This window comes from Zingiber officinale, chromosome 4B (assembly GCF_018446385.1).
Source record: "Zingiber officinale cultivar Zhangliang chromosome 4B, Zo_v1.1, whole genome shotgun sequence".
Taxonomy (NCBI): Eukaryota; Viridiplantae; Streptophyta; class Magnoliopsida; order Zingiberales; family Zingiberaceae; genus Zingiber; species Zingiber officinale.
In genome coordinates, this window is record NC_055993.1 from 90,367,915 (window position 1) to 90,389,071 (window position 21,157).

At 38.9% G+C, this 21,157-nt stretch overlaps 3 protein-coding genes and 1 pseudogene across 3 annotated transcripts; 2 read left to right on the plus strand and 2 right to left on the minus strand.

Moving 5' to 3' along the window:
- Positions 1 to 3,029: 3,029 nt before the first annotated feature.
- LOC121975463 (U-box domain-containing protein 4-like) lies at positions 3,030 to 4,858 on the plus strand. Its single transcript, XM_042527133.1, has 2 exons — positions 3,030 to 4,428; positions 4,503 to 4,858. The coding sequence occupies exons 1-2, from the start codon at positions 3,094 to 3,096 to the stop codon at positions 4,542 to 4,544; spliced, it is 1,377 nt and encodes a 458-aa protein (XP_042383067.1). The 5' UTR covers positions 3,030 to 3,093; the 3' UTR covers positions 4,545 to 4,858.
- A 5,591-nt stretch (positions 4,859 to 10,449) lies between these two features.
- LOC121975464 (WRKY transcription factor SUSIBA2-like) lies at positions 10,450 to 15,465 on the plus strand. The gene is made up of 5 exons (XM_042527134.1): positions 10,450 to 10,840; positions 12,609 to 13,149; positions 13,236 to 13,398; positions 13,492 to 13,650; positions 14,615 to 15,465. Exons 1-5 carry the CDS (start codon positions 10,532 to 10,534, stop codon positions 15,147 to 15,149), a joined length of 1,707 nt encoding a protein of 568 aa, XP_042383068.1. The 5' UTR covers positions 10,450 to 10,531; the 3' UTR covers positions 15,150 to 15,465.
- Positions 15,466 to 18,468: 3,003 nt separating this feature from the next.
- On the minus strand, positions 18,469 to 18,587 carry LOC121978788 (annotated as a pseudogene).
- A 747-nt stretch (positions 18,588 to 19,334) lies between these two features.
- Positions 19,335 to 20,069, minus strand: LOC121977715 (F-box protein SNE-like). The gene has a single exon (XM_042530159.1). The coding sequence runs from the start codon at positions 20,017 to 20,019 to the stop codon at positions 19,510 to 19,512; it is 510 nt and encodes a 169-aa protein (XP_042386093.1). The 5' UTR covers positions 20,020 to 20,069; the 3' UTR covers positions 19,335 to 19,509.
- Between the last annotated feature and the right edge of the window lie 1,088 nt (positions 20,070 to 21,157).

Consider the following 21,157-nt stretch of genomic DNA (forward strand, 5'->3'; position numbering starts at 1 on the left):
TCAAGTATCCGGTCACTCCCTTAACCTACTTGACCTTCTCAACACCAGATGTCCGATCACCCTTGATCCATCTGGATTTTCCCTTGCCCGGCTTCACTCACCAGGACTTTCACCTAGCTTCACTCACTAGGGTTTTCACCTGGCTTCACTCACCAGGATTTCCAATCTGCCTCACCAGGACTTTCCAACTGCCTGGCTTCACTCACCAGGACTTTCCCACTGCCTGGCTTCACTCACCAGGACTTTCACCTAGCTTCACTCACTAGGGTTTTCACAACTGCCTGGCTTCACTCACCAGGACTTTCCACATCCGGTCCAGAGAACGAGCTACCGAGCCCTCTCCGACTTCCACTTGCCAAGTTCCCATACTTGGCCTTCTCCGTGCCAAGTCTCCATACTTGGACTTTTCCCGTGCCAAGCTCCCTGCTTGGACTTTTCACCAGATGTCTGGTCAACTCACCTCGGGTCAACCAGGTCAACCTTGACCACGGGTTGCACCCACAATCTCCCAAGCTTGTATCCTTGTCAAACATCAAGATACAACTTTTCTGTTCACGTCAAACATTGTCAAACATAACTCGTCAAATATCAAAACACAACTCGAGTCAAGTCAACTCGAGTCTGGTCAACCAGGTCAACCTTGACCTAAGGTTGCACCAACAATGATAATATGATTTGAAGTATTGCAGAAAGTAAATAAAGTTAGCAAGATTCTCTAAAGAAAAAATATTGCTATTGATGACGATATTAGTCTCTTAAAAGATTTGATTATCTTTTTGGAAGAATGCAGAAATATTAGTTTTGAAGCCGCAAAGAGTGAAGCTGAAAAAATTACTTTAGGAATGGAGGTTAAGCCCATATTTCGTGAAACTCGAATTTGTCGTAGAAAAAGATTCTTTAATGAAAATTCTTGAGATGGATCAATACAAGGAGCTGAAGTATATTTTTGAATAATTTTTTTTTTTTTTTTGTAGATAGTTGATAATACTATTTCTTCACTCAAGACAAGATTTGAGCCGTTTCAAAAATACGAAAAGACTTTTGAATTTTTATTTAACTTGAGCAAGTTAAAAGACGCAGATGATGAGAGTTTGAAAGTTCATGTACCGCATTTGAATATTTTTTGAAATATGAAGATGATTATGATGGTACATTTGAATATTTTTTGAAATATGAAGATGATTATGATATTAATGCGCTTGAATTATTTTCTGAATTGTAATTACTTAGAAAAGTGTTGCTGAATTGGATTACTAAACCACATGAAGTCTTAGAGTATGTTAAAATCTTACATCATGGGTTTCCCAATGGTTGGATAGCTTATAAATTAACCATACTGGTTACGGTAGCTTTTACTGAACAAAGTTTCTCAAAGTTGAAGTTGATAAAGAACTATCTTTGGTCAATTATGTCACAGGATAGATTGAATGATTTGGTCATATTGTCTATTGAAAAAAAGATGATAGTTAAGTTTGATTATGATGATTTAGTTGACAATTTTATACGACAACAAGCACAAAGAGTATGAACATTTTGCTATTAGATTTAGTTTATATATGTCATTTTTATAATTTAATGAATTTACGTAGCATATTGAATATTAGTGATAAGTATGTGCATTTAATTATCGGTTCGTATGTAATATTTTTATATTTAATAAAAAAATATTAAATAGGATTTTCATCTAAAAGTTAGAGACGACCTGAATATTAGTGTAGGAGTGGTCGTATAATTATTACTATAATGTGTAATATTAGATTAGTTTTTAGTTTAATTTAATTAAAAATATTTTATATATATATATATATATATATATTTTTGATTTAAAAGGATTAAAATCATTATGAAAAAACTTAAAATCAGCCACTACTAATAAGCACCACTATAATAATTTTGATAATTTTAATAAGTTTATAAATATTATATTTTAATCAAATTATTATTATTTTTTTAGGACTAATCATAATTATATAAAATAATAATATTTTTATATAAGAAATATGTTGGAATATATTTTTGACTTCTTAAAAGTAAGTTATCTTTTGGTTTTAGGAAAAAATCAAAATGACACCCATTATTTATAAAATCATCGTATAAATAACTTATTTTTAATTAAAGTTAAATGATCATCCCATTTAACATGAACCATCAAAAATATTCAAATATTATCTAATCTATCGACCGTATAGAAATTAGCATCTAGTTCCTACCATTGTTGAATCTAGAATTACTAACTTTTATAATAGTAATTTTATATAATTTTTATTTTACTTCTATTAGTGATAGCCGCATTAAAATAATATTTCAATAAATAAAATAAACTATAAGAATTCTATGACACGATATTTTAAATAAATATTATTTGATCATGATCGATATCGTAGAAGTTAGCATATATAGCTTTTACAATGTATGGTGCTAATTACTAGTTTTTACCATGATGATTTTATATTATTTTGATTTTACTTTTGAATGATAATTTAGTTAAAATGACATTTTGATGAGTAAAATAAATATGTAGACTACATGACACTCATTGTCATGAACATAACATAATCATGATCTAATGAGTAGAAGTTAACATATAATTTTGACAATATATAACAACTAAATTTTATACTTTATAAAAATTAGTATGTAACTTCTACCAAATATAGCAGTTAGTAATTCAACCTGTAATTTCTATAACAACATCAAATTCAAAAGTATTTTTAAATTAAAAGTAGGGGAGGGACGCACTCCTATTTTTGCCCTTTTATTTTTGGGACAATTAAGAGTGTGTTTTTAATTTTTGTCCATTAATATTTATTAAAAATCACAAAATAAAGATTTTACAATCAACTTTTTATGATATTTTACTTTAAGACCTATTTTTAGAATAATTTCGTTGCATTAGTATTCTTTCCCTATTTTTAGCTGAAAACCAATTAATTTGTTTGTTTTGCTTTTGCCTATTTGAGTGAAGTGTAACCATCCTAAACCCAACCTGCCAGCTGTACACGGCCTAAACGATCGGAGGCGGAACCGCGGAACCCACGACGTAGCCGCGATCCCAACTCATCACGACTCGACAAAACCCTCGCTCTACAAGTTATGCCACCACTTCCACTTCCGCTTCCACCGACGGCCTGCTTCCTGCTTTACTCTTCCGCCGCCATGGTCTCCCTCGCCGACTCATCCTCGAGTCCCTCGCGATCGCGAATCCAGCGTTCCCTTGGTCGGTCCATGCGCACCGTCCGCTCCAACCTCTTCCGCAACGACCCGCCGCCTGGCGCTCCTCCGCCGTCGCGCTCCGCCGCTGTCTCCGAGAATTTGACCGACTCGGTCGTCGACTTCCAGCTTCAGCAGCTCGCGGTCGGCCCCCTTCGCCCTTCTGATGCCAAGTCAGCGATCTTCTCGGCGGAAACTGTGTCCGAGATCCTCGAGCTCTCCCAGGGTCTCTCCGACTGTTCTAGCTTCGACTCTGATATCTCCGGCGAGCTTCAGAGGCTAGCCTGCGTCACCCCATCGGAGGCGCCGCCGAGCCATGCTGCGCCTTCCGATTCTGAGGCGTTCCAGTACGTGTTTGCTTTATCTTCGTCGTCCTTGGAGGTCCACGAGAGCGCTACGGTGGCGAGCATCGAGCCGGCGACTAGGGCCTGTGTCGAGGGGCTTGGGGCGTCGTCCCCGGAGGTGAAACGGGCCGCGGCAGCGGGGATAAGGCTTTTGGCAAAGCATCGGTCCGAGTTCCGAGCGCTGATTGGGACGTCCGGAGCGATTCCGGCGCTCGTGCCGCTGCTGAAGAGCATGGACCCTGCGACGCAGGAGAGCGCGGTGACGGCGCTTCTCAATCTTTCGCTGGAGGAGGAGAACAAGGAGCCCATCACGGCCGCGGGGGCTATCAAGCCGATGGTATACGCGCTGCGGACGGGGACAGCAGTGGCCAAGCAAAACGCAGCCTGCGCACTGCTCAGCCTGTCGATGATTGAGGGGAACCGGGGAACAATCGGGGCGTGCGGGGCGATTCCGCCGCTGGTGTCTCTGCTCGTGAGCGGTTCGAGCCGGGGAAAGAAGGACTCTCTAACCACGCTGTACAAGCTTTGCTCGGTCCGGCGGAACAAGGAACGGGCGGTCATCGCTGGGGCTGTGCCTCCACTGTTAGAGCTGGTGGGGGAACGCGGCGGTGGCACAGCCGAGAAGGCGCTTGTGGTGCTTGGAAGCCTAGCAGCGATACCGGAGGGTAGGGAGGCGGTGGTGGAGGCGGGTGGGATCGCGGTGCTAGTGGAGGCAACGGAAACAGGACCGACAACGGGGAGCGAATTCGCTGTGCATGTGCTGCTGCAGCTCGCCGCCGAAAGCCCCCGTATCCAAGGGCTCCTAGTGGGCGAAGGCGCAATTCCACCGCTGGTTGCGCTGTCGCAGTCGGGCTCATCGCGGGCTAAGCGCAAGGTATCTCTTTTGCTTATTCTTCCTTTACTCAATCTTCTATCAATCGTCTTACCAACGTCGGAATTGCTTCGCAGGCGGCGATGCTGCTGAGCTACTTGCGGGAGCTGCGGTACTAGAACTAATCTGCGCCGGCGACAGCAGGTGTAAAAATTACTTGGTAACGTTAAGCACTGTACAAATTTTACCATTTGGTATAATTTTAAGCATTAATAGGGGTCTGTTAATAGAAGTAATGGAGTCTGAGTGGACTAGGGCAAGTCTGGGACTGTGAGTAATTGTGTGAATATAATTTTGGCTGTTTAGTTACCAAAGTCTGACAGTGTGCTTATATGCAAGTGGCCACTCCTACAACGTTTTCCAGATGTGTAATATTATGGGTCTGGATTCTCTGATTTGGGCAAGGTAAATACAAGATTTTTATCTAGCATAACTGAAAGTTTTCATGAAATTTAGATTGCTTTGTAGTAGATGGTGTTTACTAGGAGTAATTTCTTATAGTCGCCAATGCTTGTTGCATTGTTGCTCTAAAGGAGTGTTCAATGTGACCAAAGGAACTCACTTGGGAATCAAAACCTAAACTTGGCTCTGTGACTCAAAAGAAACACTGGTTGAACCATATTTTCGTCTGGTGCAATAGATGAATCAGAGATTGGAGGGTCCAGCCAATAGTTAGCGCATTGGTTCATGTTTAAAACTCTGTTCTTTGTCGAACAGGAGCAGTATGGAGGAACCCTTCTTAGGATTGCCCTGGTGCAATAGAAAAATAGGGATCGGAGGGGCCGTCCCCCAGTTCTCAGACTAGTTCAGGTAAAAAAATCCCTCTTTGGTGAATGGAATCTCATGAAGGGGACCCATATAGAAAATCCTATGGAGCATCCTTTTCAACTCTGTAGATGACCACTCACCTCAGTGGCCTGGACGAATGAGACGGCCAGAAAACTGAAAAAGGGACCTCCATATGAAAACCATAGCATTCCGGTTCATCTTTGATCAAGTTGCATGATAACTTTTGCTTTGCATCTTTAGTTGTCATTGTCATTCTTTATGCATGGAGAGTTTGCAGGAGCTGAACTAACTACATGGTAAGTGACACTTAAACCACCCAAAGTTGTGTTAATGACAGGAGTCATCTGAAAGCTACTCCTAAAGTTTCAAATAATTGCACATTGAAACCAATGTTTGGGAAGACATTATTTTAACACTGTGCTGTCCCTGATTTGTATTTGACCAGTTGCAGACCCCACGTGCGGTAGAGGCCTTTGTATTGGGTAATAACTTGAGATAAGTTGATAAAACCATCGAGCTAAGAACTTTGACTGAGCATGAATAATGAACTCCTCTTCGCACATGTTCAATTTATAAGAACCATGTACTGTGAGCGTTCCAGGTATGTTCCCCTGCTGGCCAATAAGACAACATGGGCTTCTTTATCTGTAAATTTATTATAGGGGGTCCAACATTATAAAAATATTTGTTTGCTACTTTGTGACATTGTCAGGTAATGACTGGTCAGCTGAGAGACTTCCAGTAGAGAGAAAAAAAAAAAGGGGGTAAATCACAATGGCTTTTATTTTGTGTACTTAAACAAATATATTTTGTATATATACGTATTATACAAATATACGGAATTGATATATGGTTTGCAAATAATTTTGTCATATTGATTTCATTTTACTGAACATGCTCAAATTCTGCATTGGCACAAGGTTGATCATTGATGCGTAGAAACTAACCCTTCCTCACAGCCTCTTGATAAGATAGAATCCCACAGGCAAGACAATGCTTTACTTGCACAACTTGGCTTGTGAATAGCACCTGCAAATTGCAGTGACGGCCTCTGGATATTTATTGGTAAGGGTTCTGTATTCCCCTGTTGCAACCTTGGAAATTCCACTGCATATTTGTTTGGTAATCTATCCACTGGCATACGACACAATTTCAGGAGTCATTATTGTCTCACTGCACAGAAACTCAAATATTATTTGCAACAATTATTGTAATCTCTTTGGTCCAGCGTCCCTTTGTAGATAGATATTTGCGGATAAGATAGTGATAGCTAGTGCCTAATTAATGTGTTTTTGCGGTTCTGTTTGCTTTAATTATATAAAGCAACAACAGCTGTGAACCACCATGAACTACCAAATCCAAACTAAACTTTGACATAAATAAAAACAATTATTTCATATCCTTGTCTGATGTAGGGAGATGGCTCATCCACCACTGCTACAAACATTTATTCTCCATTTCTTTTATATATATATATATATATATTTATTTATTTATTTATTGTGTTAAAGTGTGTGATTGGGGTCAAAATAGCAAGTGGTAATTGCGCAATAGTGAGTTGGTTACACCATCATCATCCACCATTTACTGACCATGCTGTACTGTTTGGTTGATTTGGATATTAATGTCTTGATCATTCTGTAGTAAACTAAAGTTTAATGGAAATTTAGTTTGGCCACTGAAGTTGAGTCTCGATCAGTTTGACAGCTTTAAATATTGTGGTAAAAAGATGAATACGTTCGTCCTCAGCGTCCTCGTTAATTCGTCCCAAGGTCAACACGGAGGAGGTAAATCACAGACGGTTACTAACCTTTGGAATAGTGACTAGCACATATGGGAGGTATTACCTCGATTTTGCCGAAATTCAAACTCCAGATCTTATTATGATAACACCCTATACGTTAGTCACTAGACCCATTCGAGGGAACGACAGCTTTAAATATTACAAATTGGAATGCTGGTTCAAATTGTTTCAAGTTGATTATGGACTTTATATGATCTTTAACAGTTTGGACCAGAAAAATGAGATTCTCCACTTGTATCTTAAAGGTGCAAAAGTCAAAAGGGCATTTTTTGGGGGCGAAATTTATCAAAGTTGAATAAAGACAGGTAGTTAGTTCTGGCAAACTTTGTATGTAAAAGACAATGTTCACATGGCACATGAATTGGAAAATGACCACTAGCTAAGTCACTTCAAGTTTATAAATCCACACATACACTTGAACGAAAAAAAGACAACTATCTAACTCAATGAAAACAAGCACACAATAAGTGTCCAGAAGAAATAGTATGAAATTAGATGGCTGGCATTTAATGCCATCCGTGTAGAAATGACAATAGTATTTATTTAATTCCAAAAAATAATATTTTTGAGATATCTAATATCTTTATGTAAAAAATATATCAGTAATGTGAAGTTTTAATACGATTAATATTCTATTTCATTATTTTGAAAAAATAATAATAATAATAAATTATACCTACCGACTTCCCTCCAAAAGGCCAAAACTCTGTTTTAAAATCCCATATGAATTTTCCCACCAAACTTAATTTAAACTCAACAAAGTTGTTCCCAATACCAACAAATATATATTGGAGAGGAGACTGTCGTCTGTGATGAATCGTCTCTTCTCTCCCAAAATATAGATTCAATTTGTGCAGATGGGTTCATGATTGCCTTCAGGAGAGATCCATGTTATAGTGGGCATGACGGTCGCCGAAAAGACCACCTCCTTGCTCTGCCAGATCCAGGCTGAGGACTGTGGAAGGTTTGTCTTCGCCATGTTTTCTTTGCTGAAACTCATTCAAATTTTGATCCTTCCCTTGTGTCAAAACAGATCGGTGGCTATGGTTAAACCTGAGAGGGATATGCAGTATGGACTCGATTGTGTGGTCCCGCATGATGGTGTCGAGATGCCATGTTTTGCTCTGTCGAAACCTTCAGCTCTACGAGATAAATTAGGAGATGCAACCTACCATAAGGTATATAAAAGTTGCGCTTTGTTTAGTATTTTAAGCGCTTGCAAATTTATATGCATGCAGACACGACTGGATAAGCATCTGATTGAGTTCCACATGATTGTTTATTTGAATGATTATTGCAGCTGTTTAATTCTCTGTAATATGCGATTTTAAGTTTGAATGGGACGCCATTATTTACTGGTTCTCATTTGATAATAATTGAACTTAGATTGCGGAACTTGGGTTGATATAGATGGCATAGGAAGAATGAATATAGGACGGCTGAAATATCACCTTTTTATTTATTTTTTTGCTTTTCCACATCATTTTTTATGTGGTTTAATGGAGAAGATTTTCCTTTGCAAGTTCTATAGATTGGCGAGTCTCTTTTCATCACTATCCCAGAGGAAAGAATTCATTTGCAAATGGGCATGTTTGAAATGCCTGAATGAGCTTTTTATCATAGATTGTGAATTCTCTTGGTCTATTGCTGACCTGCAATATGAATTCTTTGAAGGTCTTTATAATTACTTCAGGCGTAGCGCAGATGGTGGACATATGACATCTCTGGCGTAATGACTAGGAGTCAATTTTCAGGAATTGACGATCTGGGGTTTACCCCACCATGCACCTATAGTCTGTGTGTCTGTATTTATCTCTCTCTATATCCATGGGATCGATACTAAGAGACCGTTAAGATAACAGATTTATTTTTTTTTCAAAGGTCTCTACAATTTCTGTAGCAACGCAGCAGATCCTGAGAGGATAACTTTCGTCGTTGCACCTTGATGGTGACTGTTCAAGGTTGCTCAAGTTACCATGCGTCGGTTGAAAAACTAAAACTATGTGAATTTCCATCCATTTGTGCTAAACTTTGTTACTTCAAGCCCCCAATATCTTGAAACTAAGGCTTGCTGTAACCTGTATAATTTCTTCTAGTTATTTGGTTCTGTCCTTGATGTTGTTCAGCTTGCTGATTCTGTTATGAGCTCATTGCCGCGGCTGATGTTTACATAAAATTGTCTGCAGCCAACACTATGTGAATGGAAAGTGTACCATTGAAGTCCAAATGGGACTAATATCCTTATTCTGAGTTGACTTTTGAGTATCATAAGTTGCTCTAAATTTACTTGACAGAATCAGGAAAGGCCATGTCTATCTAAGTCTAATGTAATCATCACTACTGTTGTTGTTGTTGTTCATATCGGTGTATGTAAATCTTAGGATGTGTTTAGTTTACACGTGTTCCATGTTCATTTTTTGAAAAATGTGTGTTTTTTAGAAAATAGAAAATGATTTTTCGTTATTCTCTATTTTTCTAAAAAATACTATCTATTTTTTTTAAAAAAAATAAACATGAAAAATATAAATCAAACATTATTTTTCAAAAATACATATTTTTCAAAAAATAAAAATGAAAAATGTGCAAACTAAACACACCCTTAATTTCTTTGTTTCCTTCCATATATTATCATTAATTCCTAGATCACATGAGAGATCAATGTGCTTCATATAATCCTATAGCAAGCTCAAGATTGTAGGATACTTATAATAGTTCTAAGTCAGTGCAGGAGTTATACTTTAAATTTATTCCATAGATAACTTGAGAGAAAGATTATCTATATTTAAAATTAGTGTGAATTATTAAAAAATATATATAATTGTTTTAAATCCTGACACTACTCTTATAGATGGCTGCTTCTTTTGTAGAAAGGCATGCTTAAGAGAATTTTTAAACAATGGAATTGATTATTAATGCTTTTAAAATTTTTTTTATATATAATTGGAAGTGTGAATTTGTCAAATTATTTTTTTAATAGGTATCATATATTTAATTTAATTCTTCAAACTGATTAATTTTAAATTTTGAGTTGTTTTTTTAGAACCGCTATTTATTACTAGTAATTTGTCACAGGTGAGTTTGGATCTAAGTTCCGCTCGAGTCTAATCACTATAAATTGTTTTTTTTTATTTTTTATTTTTGGTCGACCCAGCTATAGAAAATTTCTTCTGCATAAATCGAAAAGCACAGAGAAATCGGTAAGCGCTCGTAGGGCATATCGGTCATTTAGTACTTGATGGACGGGAGTTCTCCGCGTAAAGGCAGGGGATAAAAGCATAAAGGAGCTAATTCAAATTGGGCAACAAGGGTATTTTAGTCATTTTGAGTAACCATCAATGCATGATGCTTCACTCATCCGCCATTAATAGTCTCTGACAGCTAGTGAATTTCCTGAAACACCCTCACTTCAACGCCGTTATGGCGCACGTCCTTTCTCTTCTCCTTCGCCGTTTTATTTCACTTCTCGGCTCACTCTTTCGCTACATGCTACGGTGCTACCTTTGGGACCTGTAAATGGAGAGGAATCCTTCGCCGGCGTCTGATGATCTACGTGAGTTAGCGCCTGAGGGTGGTTCAACTCCGGCGGAGCTGCGGTTTGAGTGCGGCAGCGTTGGGAACGGTGAAGAGTGTCGGGAGGACGCCAATGGGCGCGAGGGAATACCGGATCCTAGGGTTTCTCTGCTCGCGGGAGCGAACGAAGCGAGGTACAAGTCGATGTCGCCGGCTCGGCTCCCAATCGCGCGAGCTCCGTGCCTCACGATACCCCCTGGGCTTAGCCCCTCCGCGCTGCTTGGACCCCCTGTCCTCCTCCCCGATGTGAAGGTTGGTGTTTCTTCACTTGCTAGTTCTTGTTCGTCCTTTAGCTTCGTTTCGCCTTTTTTTTTCTATGTGGTGGGCACTTAGGTGCAAAAGGAAGCTGCTTTTTACACCAATCTCTGATTTCCTATGCTTTCGTTTTGCAAGCTTTAAGATTTTTGCTATCTGGGTTAGATTGCGCCATGCCTTTAAGTGTACCTGATGAAAAATCTTCAATTCGTGGATAGTTGTCGATAGGTTGCTGAAGTGTGAACATACAAGCAGATTTGTCTTTCATTAGCGTGATCTCTAAATCGTGGTGTCTAACTCGCTGTGCAGTTGATTTATTATTAAGCTCAATCCATTCTCTTCTTCCTGTAAGGGTGTTTCTTCGTGTTAATATTATATTGAGAAAGCAAGATGGTAGAGACGCATGGCCCATAGCTTTTAATGGATTCATATTCTCACTTTATTTCATTCTGTTTCCTTGCCTTTATCCGTTATATATGACATCAAATCTTATCACAACAGATACTTTGCTATTGACTTACATTTAGAATTTGTTTCATTATAAAAATCTTCCACTGTCCTTGCCCAATGGACCTGTGATTCAAGTGATCTTTTTTTTTTTTGGAGAGTTCTCATTATTCTTCATTCGTTTTGCCTTTCTGTATAGCGTGTCGTCCTTGTTCAGAATTGAAGCATCAGAATATTAGTATAACTCCATAAAGTGCTAGTTGTAAGATTAATGGAAAGCACTAAGGTGCTTCATGCACTTTTGTGTTGCTTGTAATAAATTGTCGTTTTATGTCAAGTATCTTGTGTAGCTTTAGATTGTTTGGAACCTAAATAACAGCAGGAAAATAGAGATCTGCATGATTTTATATGCACAATTATTGAATGAAACTTACAAGATGCTAGACAAGTAAAGGGCTCTGAACTGATGGTAATTTCTATTACTTGTGCTTCAATCCACCCTGGAGAACTTTGCTTATCAGGACCATCACAAATACTAGTCATGAAGCCCGCATCTTTTCCTTTTCCATTTGGTATACCTTGGCATCAGTGTTAGACAAGACAAATTTCTTTTTGACATTTTCAAGTGCAGGCTGTGCCTTCTACAACTACTGGGATACTCAGCACTGCCTCTTCATGGATAAAACTGTTTGTGTGGATACACTTAATGTTAGTGCACATGATGGAGGAATTGGAGATTTTGCGTTTAGAACTCACATTGGATCATGTTATAGTCTGGGTTTTTCTTCATTAAGATCTTTGGTAATTTTCTATTCAGGCAAGGCCTTTCTTTCTTATTTCTAGTAAGGATATTTTCTGAGCAAAGAATGCTTTTGGACTAGGACACAGACTGATCTTATCCCACAGAGAGAAGAATCATGGATAACACAAATACACAAATCTCTGGTTGCTAATGATAAACCTAAGCTACAGGAATATCTGGTTGCTTAAAATAAGAAACCCTTATTACAAATGTATTTCAAGCTGTGCTTATGTTGTTACTATTCGGTTTACCTCTTTGGATCTACAGTAATGTTTTGATTATTTTGTTAGATTTTGCAGAAAGATTCGCCATATTTCAAAGGTTATTAGATGCTAAAATCATTGTTGTCCTTGCAACCTAATCTGCTTTTCTGCTTTATTTATTTAGTTATTTATTTTTTTCACATATTCTCTAGATTAATGCTGTTGCTTTATCTTTTATTATAAAAATCCTCTCAAACAATGCATATGACCCAACTTAGGTTTGTTGAGTATAAATTTATGCCTTTGATTGCAGGGCCCTTTTGGTTTAATCCAAGAAAAACAGCAACCTTGCATCCAAAGCCAATGTCAATCTCAAGGCCAGAACAAACTTACCGATAATTATGAATTGGCTCCACCTGTACCACCTACAGTTTCATCAGTTGAAGCATCACCTGTGAGAGCTAGTCTACCACCTGGAGAACTTTCCAATGAGTTGCAACAGACAGAACATTCAGAGAATAGAACACAGATGACTCAATCTGATTGTAGAGAATCTAACCAATTTAATAAACTTGAAAATTCTGCAGAAGATGGTTATAATTGGCGAAAATATGGACAGAAACATGTTAAAGGGAGTGAATTTCCTCGGAGTTATTACAAATGCACACACCCTAATTGTGAAATGAAGAGGCAAATAGAGCGGTCTCATGATGGGCAAATTGCTGGAATCATCTATAAAGGTTGCCATGATCATCCTAAGCCACCACCTAATCGTCGTATGCCTGTTGGTGCAACTTTCACCAGCGAAGATGAGGAACAAACTGATAATCTATCTTCTTTTATCAGTGCAGAAAGTAAGAAGATTTAAATTTAAATGAATGTATGTTATCTCATCTTTGACAATTTTTAACTAAATTCATCCTAAACTTGAACTTTCCAGATGAGTCAGAAATGGCACCCAGCAAATCTCATCAGGTTGGTCCCAATTTTTCTACCGAGTTGTCTCCTGCCTCAATCAGAGAGTATGATGCTGAAACTGGTGGTGATCAACTCAATAATGCTGATGAGTTTGTTGGAGATGACAGTATGGAGTCAAAGCGCAGGTGTCTTTTAGTGCTGGACCTTGCAGTTTAGATGTCAACGATGATCTTATTATTATTATTTTTTAATTAACAAACTGAAATATCTCTAATCAGAAAAATGGAAATAGCTGTTAATGATGCTGCTTCACTTGGCAAAATGAACCATGAGCCACGTGTTGTTGTCCAAACTGTGAGTGAAATTGATATCTTGGATGACGGGTATCGCTGGCGAAAATATGGCCAGAAAATAGTCAAAGGGAATCCTAACCCCAGGTAAAGTCCATCTTCTGGAGCTAAATTCTTTTTTTTCTCCACTAGCAAACTACTACACATTTCTAATTTGTTTAAAACTATCAAGTTACCATAACTCAATATCTTGTGTCAACTCTTGAGTATGAGTGGCACTATTGTTAGTCAGATACATAGACCAGCTTCTAGTAGTTGTAGTTAGGAGAGTTATGGTTCTGATTTTAAATCAAACTTCTTTACTATGCCTCTGGAAAATTGTCTTGTTGCAAAGAGAACTGAATTACCATTTATCCATATTATATTGGATTTCTGGAGGATGGATTACAAAGTTGACCTAATAAGCATCTTCCAGGTACATTATAGGTTATAATTGGGAATTTATGATGCATCACTTGTGAACGATAATCTGTTAGCTTGACCCAAGCAAGACCCATAAAAAAAAACGTTCTACTTATACAAGATTGAGTTGGCTCTCTGATTTGTTTGTTCTTGTTATCCTTGTCTTCTTTTATTTGGTTGGAATCATAGATAACTTATGAATCAAGACATGATGTTTGAGGGTACAACGTAAGAGATAATACACACTGTATCCACCATTCAAGCATTTGAGTCTCTAGATTGTTATCCATTGTCATTCCATATTTTTTATTTTTTTCCTTTTGTTTCTGAGCGCTCGTGCAGGGATGGATAAAGACAATTTATTTCATATTATATTCCAATGCCATCTTGAAAGAGGAATAGTTGGTGATCATACCACAATTCTGTAGCTTGTTACATTTGGATTTAGGTTCTTGTGTGTCTACAAGTCTTGTGAAATGTGTTCATGTTATTGTTAAGAAGACAAGCATAATTTATTAGCTATTGCATCCCCTCTCCTTTTAACGAAATAATTTGTAGGGGTTAAACCTCATTTTTCCCAGCTCAATACAATTTAACTTTTGTTTCTGGTCGATATATCATCTATGACATATTTAACTCTTACTCGTAGGAGTTACTACAAGTGCACATCAGTTGGTTGCCCTGTTAGGAAACATGTTGAGAGAGCATCACATGATCCGAAGGCTGTGATTACGACATATGAAGGAAAGCATAATCATGACGTGCCCGCCATAAAACCTACCAGCAATGAAGCATCCTCTTCGCATGTTACAAATGGAGCCTGTCTTCTGACCATGCCCAGTTCAGCATTTCTTAAAGGTTTCACAAGACCCTTTCCTCTTCCATCTGCAGACATGAAGAGTGACACAATTAGCCTGGACCTTGGTGTTAGTATCAGCCCTAATCGAAGTAACCTCTCATATGAAACTCGCACTAAGGAAACAGATCAGATTCAGCACCATCAGTCTGAATCAGGAGCTATCGGAGGGCCTGCAATTCGAGCAACCTCTCAGTCGAACACTAATGGAATTTCATACGCAAGAATCTACGAATCTGGAGAAGGATTTGCAGTTAGAACAGCCCCTCTAAATGCTTCATCTGAGATGCATTATTCAGCCCCAAGGAACACAGTGATGGGTCCATGAGAACTGACTTGCAACTCATAATGTTAATACTAATAAATAATGGATGACCTTCAGAGTGATTCAGGTTTCACCATTTCATTTGCTTCAAGTCATCACTTTGCTATTTTTTGCAAATATTTGATCGATCCATTTTCTTAGCAGTAGCAAAGTTTTGCTCAGAGAATGACATGAGTTGGGAAACGGTTTATTTGATAAAATTAAAATTACGTGTGGCATTCAAATGATTTTTTTTTTGTTCTTTTCTTATTTCCTTTGAGAACATATGCTGTTAAGTATATATACTAGCCTTCGCCTGGATAGGTGCGGCTCGTTTACCTGTCTCTTCTTCGCTCTTTCTCAATGCTGTAAGAGTAGCAGAGGATCGTCAAATTTAGTGCAAGTGTAAGCTTCTGTTCTCGGTAAGCAATTTGTTTTTGCTATTTATTTTTTCATTTTTTTTTTGATGAAATGTTGAATGGTAGGTTTAGTCTATTCGTGTTGGATCTGGTGAACCTGAGAAGCTAAGAGTCTGTAGAAGGTAAATTGGAAATGATTGTACTGCTGCATCATCCCAACCTGCTATCGATTTGACTCCTGTTCTTTTGTGCACTAATGTTCGTCAATTGCACTCCTCTAAAGAGAGACTCAGAAGTGAATTGAAATGCTTCCCCTTTGATCCTTTCTCTTATGTTGTTTCCCCCTTTCAATCCTGATCATATTTTCTGTTATTTTGCAGCGATCACATCGAACCTCCTGATAGTACTTTTATTCTCCTCAGGTAGAATGTAGCATATCCTCAGAGTTACTTTCTCTTGTCGTCTTCGGTGATTGTACAATCTTGGCTTGCAAACTACCTACGATCAAAACCAAGGCTGTTCGATTGTGTGCTCGAATGGATCCAATCAACCACATTAACCCACAATCCATAGGAGATTTTTAGAGAATTAGCTAAATTGTAATTACATCAAATCAAATTTAATTTATCTATCGAGATTGTTGGAGCAATTTTAATGGTCCGTGCAATCATGTGTTTTGATGTTTGGGTAAAGAATTTAAGTTAGGTTCACCCTTATATTTGATATGTGTATGTGAGTGTGCAGATTTGTAGGATACACATATGACTTAGTTTAATGGCTTCGGGTTCAGTGAAGGATGGAGCATCCGAGGGATCGTGGACAAGACAAGAACGGCAAGAATCGAGGGAAGCGACTTCAAGACATACGCAAAGGATGACATTGGGGATGAGTCGCGGGTTTGGATACATCCGAGGGACGAGAGCCAAAGGAAGTAGGTTTAAAGGCAAAAAGTCAAGGCTGCAACGAAAAAGAGTCAAGTGAGTCGTAAGGGTGAGAGTCCGAGTATTGAAAGATTGTACTCGGGATACCAGTCGGCTAATGGAAATAGCAATCGACTGGTACAATCGATTGGGAGCGAACAGAATGTTTTTGGTCGTTCGGTCAGTGTAGAGCAGTCGATTAGTATTTTCACCAATCAACTGGTATCGAATCGTTGGGGTGTAACAATCAAATCTCCACAGAAGGCAGTCGACTAGCACTTTTATCAGTCGACTGGTAGGTGGAGTTTTCCAACCCGTGACCTATACAACCAAGATTTGGAAGCTTAGTTAAGGTTGATGAAATTAGTGATGGCTAACCCTAATTAGTAGTCAATAAGTGCTCAAGAGTTCTTTGTAATCCAAGAGGTCTTAGTGAGTGCTGTGGTGAGGTTTCTCCATCCACAAGGAGGCTTGAGTTAGCCGGAGTTTGCCGGGGACTAATCCACTAACAGATTGAGGGATCGTTCACCTTATGAACAACTGTGGAGTAAGAGCAAGTTATATCCAAAACATGTTAAACATCGTGTTAGCGGTTTGCATTTCTCTTCTTGTCTTTAGTTTAGCTTTCGTATTTGTATTTAGTATTAGATTTCCGCTGCGCAACTAACAAATACGTAGGAAGCGAATTATTGGGGGTGTCGTCTATTCAACCCCCTTCTAGCCGGTCATACACAAGGTCCCTAACAGAGATAACCTGAGTAGATAATCTGAGGCTATCAGTGATGCTGGTTTATGCCAAGTGTTGAGTGCAAACTGCAAAGTAGCCTAGTACAGAACGACCGAGCGGGCAAAGCAAACGAGCAGGCAGAGCGGTTAAGCGGATAAAGTAGTCGAGTGGATAGAGCAACTGAGCAACTGAGCAACAGAATAGACTGAGATCTACGATAGACATAGCTTCCTTTAAACAGATTCACCCCACCTCCGACTGTACTTCGAGATTTTCTCGGGTCGTATATTTCTCATGATACAACAATTAATTGTGATACACATCAAGAAATAGTGGTCACGATGAATTGAGAGGTACTCAATTGCTATCATAGATACACCGCCGAGTAGGAGATATATGACAGAAAAGAGAGAGGGAGGATGTAGGTGGAGAGCTTCAGCTTTTCTTTTTCATGCATTCTGCTCAAGATCATAGTCTCTTTTTATATATGAGGATCATGTCTCATCTGTATTGAACGCTTAGTAATAATCATTTAATACCTAAGGATTAATGATAGTTGTCAGCCATCAATGATCGACTATTACTATCTAGGAGGTTATGAAATTGCCATTAACAATGGTTAATGTTTCTGTTACCTTCTTGAGCAACAAATAAAAAGACTCCATGTGGCAAATTTTGCCTTGACGGTCTAGCATTCGGCGCACATAGGTCATGCTCGCATATGAGTCAACTTGGTTCAGTGGAATTCAGTCTAGACTCGCACCTCCCCATGTATCTAGGCGTGAGAGAGACTCTCCTCATGCATTTGTTCGCATCATCAATGCATGTGAGTCAATATAAACTAACCAATATACCTTGAAACTTTCAATGTGAAATTAAAATCTCATTCACAATGAAACTCCTTTCCTTTTCACCTCTTTTCCATTCAAGTATATCCAACCATAAGTTGGCTCTTCAACTACAATTACTCATTTCCAACTTCATCCTAACCTAATATTGACATCCTGATCAATCCGGAAGTCAACTTATAGTTGTTAGAGCATTCACATCAGCTATCTTATCCAAAAATTTTATTTTATATTTTGGATAGGGTAGCTAAAAAATCTTTACATCAGCTACCCTATCTGTTCCCTAAATTTAGATTTGATAAATAGTGATTCTCTAAATTTAAGAAATGAAATATCTATTCTAAAAATAAAATAAATTTTTTTTTCAATCTCTCTTTTTTCACTCATTCTTTTCTTCTATAAATATAATAATAAAAATAAAAGAAAGTGAAGAAAATAATAAAAATTAAAGATAATGAAAATTTTATTGGTGGCAAATTTAATTAAAAATAAATGCAACACGAGGACTTCCCAGGAGGTCACCCATCCTAGTACTGTTCTTACCCAAGCACGTTTAACTTTGAAGTTCTGATGAGATTCGGTATATTGATGCTAATATGATCGCACCCAATAATAAAAATTTTATGATAATTAATATAGTACGTATTAAAAAATAATTATCTAAATTTAATAAAATGAATTATTTACTATAAATCTTATATATGCTCATATTATCCTAAATTCATTCAATGGCTTACATTTCTATAGAAGAAAGCAAGCAGAAAGAACCAATCTCAATTGGACAAACTCGGCCTCGTACCGGCCAACAAGGTCCAACTTGGACTGGTAGGAAGCGACCCAACAACTCATGCGGCGCATGATTCTACCGAGAAAACCTAACAATCTTAGGGTTGCACTGAGCCGCTTGACATTGCTAGTTGCTTGATACCAAGACTAATAGTTGAATTATGCTTCCCAGCCTTGTAAGTTATGGAGCATGCCTGCTTGCGGTTTTCCCAAGCTTTGGCCCTAAATTCTTCGAGTCAGCACGAACCAAATTTGTTGCCGAAATGCAACCCGGCTAGAGTCGCGGTCGCTTCCAGGACATTAACTTGTCTTTCTATCGGCCAGTCCATGTTCCACGGATATATATCAGAACCCGATAATGTTTGTCATGTTCCACGGCCACCACATATATCAAATACCAAACCCAGCCAAGTTAGTTGGAATAAACAATTTTGAGGCAGCACAGTGAGTTCACTATCGATCATAATTAATTAATTTATAATTCCCTTTTAATTGCTGGTGTTGAAGGACCTGTGACAGAGATCTGCCAGGATATCAAAATTTGTATATGTTCTACCAACAAAATTATATAGAAAAAACAAATGTTCAACCAATGAGAGACATGGAGAAGATAGGCATAGAATCAGGATTTAGAAATACTAAGTAGATTTTATCGAATTATTTTCTTTTTCCCCTTGCAATAAATAATGGTTCGACCGATCCAACGGCGGACAGAGCTCCGGTGTTGAAACCGAGAGGCCTAGATCAAGACACGTCGACCGGCTTGCACAGGAACAGCAGCGACGCCGGGGGCTGCTGCTGCCTCCCGCCCACGCCGCCGAGCCGCTCGTAGCAGTCGATGGAGAAGAGCGAGAGCGCGAGGGAGAGGGACACGTGGCGCGCTGCCGACGACGACGACGACACTGCCGGACCCTGCCTCCGGACGCCGGCGAGCCGGTCCAGCGCCGGCCCGATGCAGAGCCGGTACAGGCGCCGGTACCCGCCGAGGGCGGCCACGACGGAGCGCGTCCCGCCCGCCGCCCCCGCTCGGCCGACGGCCACGTGGCGGTGGCAGACGGCCTCCCACACGGCCTCCCTGCGGCCGACGGCGCTCCAGAGGCGGCAGACGCACCCGGCCACCGCCAGCGAGCGGCCGTCGAGGCGGCCGAGCACCTCCGCGAGAAGATCGGCGTTGTCATTGATAGGGAACCGCCGCCGCCCGGCCGCGCCTCCCTCTTCCTCCTCTTCTCTGTGCGGCAGGAGAAGCATCATCATGGTCACGCGTCGATTCTCCGCTGCCCACCCTTTCCGCTGGAGAAGGGTTTTATAAAATAGGAGAACGAAGGAAAGCTTTGGCGTTTACTTGCGCGTATAAATCAGAGCAAAACCTTACTTAAATCTCCAGAACGGGTATCCTGCGAAGAGGTCTCGACCGTCCGATTCCGCTGAGATTCAATCTTTCACCGCCGGTGCTCAATTGAAGAATTATATTGAAATTTCAGACTCGTAAGGTATATTTTGGGAGGAGGGGTCCGGATGGGGCCAACCAGGAAGGGCCAAAGAGCTTAGAGATGCGCAAAAGATTTGCTTTTTCTTTTTACGTTTTTTCTTAAAAGAAAAAAAATGCCAAATATACGTGATCATCAAATTTATTATTATTATTATTATTATTATTTATTAATTGTATTTAAGAATCTCGGGAGCCATAAAAAAAAAAAGAGCGTGCAGCAGCACAAATATGGCAAAGAATTGGACGTGTGAGAGAACATATATTCCCAGGTGTCTTTATTTGGGTTGGGTTATGGTGGGTGACGAGTCAAATCGCCCGTCGTTGCACTGTGTTAAATTTGCATGACAATACGAGACGTAGTTTTTTCTCAGATTTGTTATCCATTGGAGCTGTACTTACTTGGAGGTTAATTAATTAATCAATATCAATGAATCACATCAAAGGTGGTACTAGCCGTTATCCATAACCCCGAGGTGTGAGGTGTATGGTGTGGATTATGGGTGTAAATAAATCTAAGTTGATTCTTAAGTTTTTGAGTCGGGTTTGATAAATATTTGATTTATATTTGTATTTATCGAATTTAAGTCTAATTCGAGTATGTTCGAATTTTTTTTTAGCCAAACTCGAATTAAAATTATTTAATTTGATAATTCGTGAACCGCTCATGAATTTTAATATTTTATTAATATAATATAATTATATATTAAATAAATAAATTTCGATCTTTCTGAATTTTTATTTGAGCAATAGTTTAAATAGCTCACGAAGATATTTAAATCTTTCGAGCTAAAAATTTTAAATCTTCCGAGTCCCGAATAGAGTTGAATCCGAACTAAAAATTTTAAATTTTTCCGAACTCTGAATCGAGTCGAATCCGAAATAAAATGATGGCAAAAATAATTA